The following is a 7,714-nucleotide window of genomic DNA, read 5'->3' as shown; positions in this document are numbered from 1 at the left end:
CGGACTGAACACACATCCGGGTTCTTAACCCCTCTTATTTTTTCCGGAACAAAATCCACAGACCTCCCTTACGCTTCCTCTTTCCGTCAACGGAGTTTAGGTATGGGAAACAATTTATTCTGTCTCTGTTCCATCCGCTTGAAATCACTGTTTTAACTTCATCATCCACGTTTATAGCAAGTCATATAATGTGCTCACAATATTCAAGCATGTATTTGCGCTGCCAAAGGGCCTTTAAATGTTCAATTTGAATGAGATATTAAGTGATGAAGTCTCTATGGTCATATTGTGGCCTATACAGTGCGTGCCGGTGTCCGTTAACTACGCAGTTTCTCTATTCAGAGATACTAAGTAACTTAAACACTCATTGGTCACTGTAATAATGGCGAATTCTAATTATTTTTAGTTAATCGAATTTCTGTGTGTTGCATGTTGCGTCAGACATTAAGATTTCGGCTAAACACTAGTGAATGTTGACTCGTGTTAAAACCATCCATGATTATCAAATAATAATATCAGAGGACATGGTTATAGTCAGAAACGAATAATGTTGCTTGATTCAATATGAATGTGGCATTGGCATGTGATTAAATGTGACACATTTATAATGGCAGAATAGTGGTTGTTTGCTGTCACTGGTAGTGGTAAGACTTGTTAAATATTTGTATATTTCATTTCATAGAACCATCGAAGTTCAACCACATTTTAATTGTAAGACGCAATTAATTTAAGTATATACCTTGACATTGGATATCCTCATTTTCTTGTTTGTGCAGGCCGCAATGGGACGTGTTATTAGGGGACAGAGAAAAGGTGCGGGCTCCGTCTTCAAAGCCCATGTCAAACACAGAAAAGGGGCTGCTAAACTCCGTCATATTGACTTTGCCGAGCGCCATGGCTACATCAAGGGAATTGTGAAGGTAAAATTGTGGATGTATGAAATGAGTCGATCAAAAATTCTTGGTTCTTTGTGGCTGATAGAAGGGTGCTTTCTCGTCTAGGATATTATTCATGACCCAGGCCGTGGGGCTCCCCTGGCTAAGGTAGCATTTCGTGACCCATACAGATTCAAGAAAAGGACAGAGCTGTTCATTGCAGCCGAGGGCATCCACACTGGGCAGTTCATCTATTGTGGCAAGAAAGGTAAATACTGCTTGCGATCAGTCTATTTGTTCATTTTGGAGGCTATTGATAATCACTATACAAACATGAGCACTTGAATGCACATTTTGATCAAAGGTTCTTTGCTTGGACTGTTATAGCCCAGCTGAACATCGGCAATGTGCTGCCTGTCGGCACCATGCCTGAGGGTACCATTGTCTGCTGTCTTGAGGAGAAGCCTGGAGACCGGGGCAAGCTCGCTCGTGCATCTGGAAACTACGCCACTGTCATCTCCCACAACCCTGAGACCAAAAAGTCCAGAGTTAAGCTTCCATCTGGATCCAAAAAGGTTGTCTCTTCCTCAAACAGAGCTGTTGTTGGTAAGCAACCAATACGTTTTTGGTTGATGTAATCTATTGGTGTGATGATGTGTTCCACACATTGCATAGCTATAGATGAGATCCTTATTTAAGGGATAGTTCTACCAAAAATGAAATTTCCCATTTACATTGTGATTGGCTTTTTCTTTTGCTGAACACACAGATTTTTAAGAGGGTATTTTAGCTCTGGTCCTTTCAATGCAAGTGAAGGGTGACCAGACTTTTCAAGTGCCAAAAAGCACAAAGACAGCATAAAAGTAATCCAAATGAATACAGTGGTTTAATCCATGCCTTCTGAATTGATGCAGTCACTTCGTGTGAGAAACTGGTCAATATTTAAATCGTATTTTACTATAAATGTTCACTTTCAGATGTAAAAGTGGAGATTTATAGTAAAAAGGACTTAAATATTGATCTGAAGGTTTAGATTAAACCACTGGAGTGGCCTTTGTTTGATTTTTGAAGCTTCAATGGCCTGGTAACCATTCACTGATATAGAAAGGAACAACAAAGCTAAAATATTCTTTTATAAATCTTTGTTCATAAGAATTAAGTCATGGACATCTAGGATGATTTGTGGGCGAGTATATGATATACATTTCTTAGACTTATATTTTTACAGGTATTGTAAGTAGGGCTGGGTATTGATACAGATTTTCTGATTCACAAGCTCTCGATTTGATTCCGGATTCGATACGATAGATACATTTTCTATTTAATTTTTTCAGTTATAATGTCCCTATTGCTTACATATCAAATAAATTCTCCCTGCTAATGCTGTTAATTATACAGAGGACCTTTGAAATGGGTACGTTAGGAAAATATACATTTTACTGATATTTTTAAAAATGAACAAATAACTGTACTTAATCAACAAATATGTCATTATATTGCATAATTTTTAATATTTCAAAGGATTTTCATTGAACACGTGCTAAAACTTGTACTATCTCTTTAACAAAAAACAGCATTTTTGTAAAAAGCACCTTTTAAAGGAATTCATGGACTCAAATAGCTTTATATCATCTGTGAGATGCGTGATTAGAATTCAGTTTTTTATAAAAAAAATGTTATCAACTGACTGTAAAGAACACAAAAGGTATTAAAAGATGCTATTCAATGAAAAATGGGTTGTGTGGATCTCGTCTTGGACACACATTACACGGAACAACTCTATCAAAACGCTGTGAAAGGATCTCACTGCTGAACATTAACAACTAAACTACACAATTACTGGTGAGTGAAATGTAAACATTTACCAGTCAGTTGCCAAATACATTCACTTCAGTCGCATAGCGTGAAATTTGGTCGCAAATGCGAGTGGTTTCTTCTGATTGTAGTGGAGGGTTGCGCATTGAGTGAAAGATCGGTCTTGGGATTTAAGAATTGATACTCTGTTCAAATGAAGATTGTGATTAACAATCTTGTGTAGAAACAATATTTTTACCCACCCCTAATTGTAAGAGAGGGGAGTCTTTTTGTGATGCTTGTTATTGAATCCCTCCAGTGGAACACATTTTTGTGTTCTAATTTAAGAACTTATTTGTAGTTTCATTCCATAGTAATGATTAACATTAACCTTATAATACATGTAATTCCTTGAATTTGCAAAATGTTGGATACATTTCCTAGAGTACAATGTTTTAAACTTAAGTTTACTGTCATACCTAAAGGTGTCGTCGCTGGTGGTGGTCGTATTGACAAACCCATTTTGAAGGCAGGACGTGCATACCACAAGTATAAGGCCAAGAGAAACTGCTGGCCTCGTGTCCGTGGTGTGGCTATGAACGTAAGCGTTATGCCATTTGTTTTGTTTTTGTTAATCCGTTACAAGGTGCACTCTTGTGTTGGTTTTAAAACATCTTCACATTTCTTTTTACAGCCTGTTGAGCATCCCTTCGGTGGTGGTAACCATCAGCATATTGGCAAGCCCTCAACAATCAGGAGGGATGCGCCCGCTGGACGCAAGGTCGGTCTCATCGCTGCCCGTCGTACTGGTAGACTGCGTGGAACAAAGACTGTCCAGGACAAAGAAAACTAATCTTCATAATAAAATGTGTCCCAACAAATTTAATTTGGAAGCCTTTTTTGTCATTTTTAAATATTCATGCACATACACACACACAACTTGTGGTGCCATAAAATGTGACCATGGAGCACTGAACATTAACATGAAACCGGTAATGCTTGTAAATTTGATTGCTGTTTTCTTCAAACAATCCAAAGATTTGACAGTCATTTAATTCCCAGATGGGCACCATTTCCCAAAAGCATTGCAAGCTTGAGTAGATCGTAGAAACCATTGGCGCCAGTGGTCACTGCGATCAACTTAAAGCTTGGAATGCTTTTGAGAAACGCAGACCTGGTCACCAGAATTTCATATTGCACATAACCAGATTGGCTAACAGCATGTTAAAGATGGTAAGAAGTGGCAGGTGTCAGATGAAGTTCACAACCTTCATACTATACAGGAAATGCATTTGAATATTAACACTTTTTTTTTCCCCTAAGTATTAGAAATGCAGTGCTTAAAGGTTTTCTACAATATGTACCATCTTCTCTCTTTGCAAAATGTAATCTGTATAGAGAACATGGATATACAGGTTTAAGCAAACAGCATTTTTTTTTTATTGATTTGGTCTGTTAGGTGTCAAGGATTGTTGGATTCCAAAGGCAACTTAATCCATATGGGTGTAGTTTGTTATTAATTGCTCTTCTGGATTCAGTGGTTTTTCTTGGTGAGCAGCCCAACACAGTTTAAAATTGTTCAGATACTTTCAACTAGATGTACCCCTTTTCTCTTTATGTTATCAAGGAGATCCTCTTGCATCTATCCAGTATAAAACTACTCAAATTTGGTTGTGATATTTTGCCATTTATGGTTGAAGTGCTGTGACAGTAGAATTTTGTTAAAATACATATGGAAATGTTATACACTTTGTGGTCAGGAATGTGGATTGTTTGCGCTTAGTACAGTAGCAATACATTTAAAACATGTCTCGCAACTCTATCCTCACAACAACAAATCAGACATTTTCCTGATATTTTTTCCTTTATTCTTGAAGGGTGCAAAGCTATAATATTTCTGTGCACAAAAACCTCACAAAGTGAAAGTCAACATTGTGACTGGCTTCAGAATTCAACGTCACATCATGGCCAAAACAAAAGTCGGCAAAAAACAAGGCGAAGAACTCTGTACAGTCAATCATTTTTAAAAATAACACAAGGACAAAAATGTTCCTCTTAAATCAAATTCTATTTTTCTTTTAGTGAAATACAACAAAATAAATTCTATAAAATAAAACAGCAAAATATTTAAATATATGATGGGCAGAATATTTTCATTTGCAGGAGTATTTGGTATTTTTCCAAGAAAAACAAAGCATTCAAGTTACCAATTAAATACATACAGTATCTACTGATGTTTACTCCTTTAATCCAAGAGACTGTACTAAATCAAGTTGCAACATGACTAACCAGTCGTTATTTTATTGTACTACCCTGCTTTACGTTCATTCTCCTTTAATGAATAGTCCTCTATTCGAGTACACAAATGTGAACAGTGATCATAAATCAGGTGACTGACTAAATTGACTGGTTTGTCTAACGCTAGATTCAAAAAGGAGAGACAAAGCAGCAAACTTGTTCAGTCCACAGATTTTCCAGGCATAGCAAATTTTTGCACATATTTTCTCTTTCTAAAATTACTATCATCAAAAACTTAAGCATTTATCCCATCAAAAAGCGACAGCCAAATATTAATCAACGAAACATGTGCAACTGTAAAGCCATTTATTTCTTACATTGCTTCGAAAACATCAAATCTAGAAGTGTGTATGAAGGGGGACCAACGAAAGAGCTCTTCTGAATAGCTGTGGAGAAAGAAATCATAGAATTTCTTGTCAGCTATGCTAGTTCAATGTGAAGCCATGCTAAGAGGTTACATCTTTCAAATTACTGAATTATTACCAGATACAAGAAAAAGGCAATAGGAATTTCCAGAATAAAGTTGTATCACCCCATTCACATCAACTAAACATCATGAAGATCACCCAACCATCCCATCATTCACAAACTATGGCCAACTCCTGCTCACGAGGTGCCATAGCTGGTTAAGATTTGACATGAATATAATGTATGATCAAAAAGCAGAATGACCCAAACGGCCCAAACCTTACTACGGAGTATGGGATAAAACGGGGGATATTTTTTTGTCTTTCACCATATTTTCATTTTTCCATTTTCATTAATCGGCAGTCTCCAAGCAGCATCATGTGCTGTTGTTTTTGAACAGTCAAAACATTAACAAAGTATGTACACCTCTGTCATGAGACAAGTGCGCCAGGCCCCTTTTATTACAAACAATATGCACGGTCCACTGCAAGTTACACTTTTGACAGTTAATACTGCAGAGCAGACGGTGAAAAGACTCCACTCCTGGGTTAGAAATTGAGGGATGCTGAATGTTCTGGTTACACAGGCTTTGGAGTGGAGCAGCGTGGTTGGGCCTGGACTTGCTCTGGATTCGAGTGTCTCATTGGAGAACACAGATGGAGGACAGTGCGAGAACATATCGTTAGTCTTTAGTCTGGCTGGGTGGCACCTCTTCAGGGGGCTCCCAGTTCTCTTGTGCTCGTGGCCCTGGACGCTGAGGGTTGTTGACGTGCTGTGCTGCAGGACCAGTGTATGGCTGCGTATGAGGGAGGTTGTTCTGCTGAAAGAAAATATAACACTATTACATGACAATCAGAGAACAAGTTAACATTTATTTAAAATATGTTTTGAGCATGTGCTCAAAGGTGCTGCAAGTGATTTTAGCCATTCCAACTTCCACAAGACTGGGCCATTGGTTTAGTCACACCCCCTCTTTCCAAAACACCACACCAATACCATTGAAACCAAAACAAAGCATCTTCCCACGGTTCTCAAATACAACAGTAGCAAAATAGTGCCCTCCTTAATAGACAAATTATAAATCAGAATATGGCATTAAGTCTCAATAATTCATTGCAACAACAATACTATGAGAACGCACAAAATTATTGACAAGCACAAAGCATCAGAGACAGCAGATACATTTTTGTTAGTCTAGAGCGGTCACAGAGACTGGCATATCTTGATACTTATTTCAGTGATATCTTTCAGGGAGTAGGACATTTTTATTTTGCAAATCTTCCAAGGGAAAAAAGAAGAAAAAAAAAAGGCACCTTTAACATAATACAAAGTTGACATCAGAAGTTTAAATACACCTTAGCCAAATACATTTAAAAAAAAAAAAAAACATTTTTCACAATTCCTGACAATCAGAAAACATTCCCTGTCTTAGGTCAGTCAGGATCACTATATTTTGAGATTGTTTTGTCAGAATAATAGTAAAAATAATAATCAAATTTATAAGTTGCTGGAATTTTGGCCCATTCTTCCAGAAAGAACTGGTGTAACAGAGTCAGGTTTGTAGGCCTCCTTGCTCGCACACTTTTTCAGTTCTGCCCACAAAAATCGGACAAAAGGTCAGGGCTTTGTGATGGCCACTCCAATACCATGACTTAGTTGTCCTTAAGTAATTTTGTCACAACTTTGGAGGTATGCTTGAGGTCATTGTCCATTTAGAAGACCTATTTGCGACTGAGCTTTAACATTCTGGCTGATGTCTTGAGATGCTGCTTCGATATATAATAATAATACTTGAAATTTTATATAGCACTTTTCTAGGCACTCAAAGCTCTACACATAGTATATGAGGAATCTCCTCAACCTCCACCAGTGAGCAGCATCCATCTGGATGATGCGACGGCAGCCATAGTGTGCCAGAACGGCCACCACACACTAGCTATATGTGGAGAGGAGAGTAATGTGAAGTAGCCAATTCAGGGATGGAGATTATTAGGAGGCCATGATAGGTAGGGGCCAATGGGGGGAATTTGGCCAGGACACCTGGGTTATACCCCTACTCTTTACGAGAAGTGCCCTGGGATTTTTAATGACCACAGAGATTCAGAACCTCGGTTTAATGTCTCATCCGAAAGACAGTGCTATTGTTTTTAACAGTATAGTGTCCCCGTCACTATACTGGGGCATTAGGGCCCACACAGACCAATGGGTGAGCACCCCCTGCTGGCCTCCCTAATACCACTTCCAGCAGCAACCTTGGTTTTCCCCAAGACGTCACCCAAAGAAATTGCTCCCAAGGATGAACCAGACTTTGTTTTCTGAGATCTTGGCTGATTTCTTTT

General features: G+C 38.2%; 2 protein-coding genes across 11 annotated transcripts in view; one reads left to right on the top strand and one right to left on the bottom strand.

Moving 5' to 3' along the window:
• On the top strand, nucleotides 1-3,555 carry LOC127654766 (60S ribosomal protein L8-like). Its single transcript, XM_052142128.1, has 6 exons — nucleotides 1-100; nucleotides 777-920; nucleotides 1,002-1,143; nucleotides 1,263-1,481; nucleotides 3,155-3,270; nucleotides 3,364-3,555. The coding sequence occupies exons 2-6, from the start codon at nucleotides 783-785 to the stop codon at nucleotides 3,520-3,522; spliced, it is 774 nt and encodes a 257-aa protein (XP_051998088.1). The 5' UTR covers nucleotides 1-100; nucleotides 777-782; the 3' UTR covers nucleotides 3,523-3,555.
• Nucleotides 3,556-4,514: 959 nt separating this feature from the next.
• LOC127654765 (probable ubiquitin carboxyl-terminal hydrolase FAF-X) overlaps nucleotides 4,515-7,714 on the bottom strand; it is a 52,775-nt gene continuing 49,575 nt past the window's right edge. For 5 of the 10 annotated variants that reach the window (XM_052142122.1, XM_052142127.1, XM_052142117.1 and 2 more), the window contains one exon: nucleotides 4,515-6,195. In XM_052142122.1, the coding sequence (XP_051998082.1) occupies nucleotides 6,058-6,195 (138 nt within the window). In that variant the 3' untranslated portion in view covers nucleotides 4,515-6,057. The remainder of the gene's footprint in view (nucleotides 6,196-7,714) is intronic. The other 5 variants (XM_052142124.1, XM_052142120.1, XM_052142125.1 and 2 more) reach the window with 1 other exon arrangement.

This window comes from Xyrauchen texanus, chromosome 14, assembly GCF_025860055.1.
Source record: "Xyrauchen texanus isolate HMW12.3.18 chromosome 14, RBS_HiC_50CHRs, whole genome shotgun sequence".
Taxonomy (NCBI): domain Eukaryota; kingdom Metazoa; phylum Chordata; class Actinopteri; order Cypriniformes; family Catostomidae; genus Xyrauchen; species Xyrauchen texanus.
Note: the sequence above shows the minus strand (reverse complement) of the source record. Positions and strands in the feature narration are given on the sequence as shown.

What these genes read in the sequence shown, in the direction of transcription:
- LOC127654766 (XM_052142128.1), top strand. Translation starts at nt 783, where the DNA reads ATGGGACGTGTTATTAGGGGACAGAGAAAAGGTGCGGGCTCCGTCTTC. An exon ending in CTCAAACAGAGCTGTTGTTG is followed by an intron (nt 1,482 to 3,154) that starts GTAAGCAACCAA and finishes TCATACCTAAAG; the next exon opens with GTGTCGTCGCTGGTGGTGGT. An exon ending in TCCGTGGTGTGGCTATGAAC is followed by an intron (nt 3,271 to 3,363) that starts GTAAGCGTTATG and finishes TTCTTTTTACAG; the next exon opens with CCTGTTGAGCATCCCTTCGG.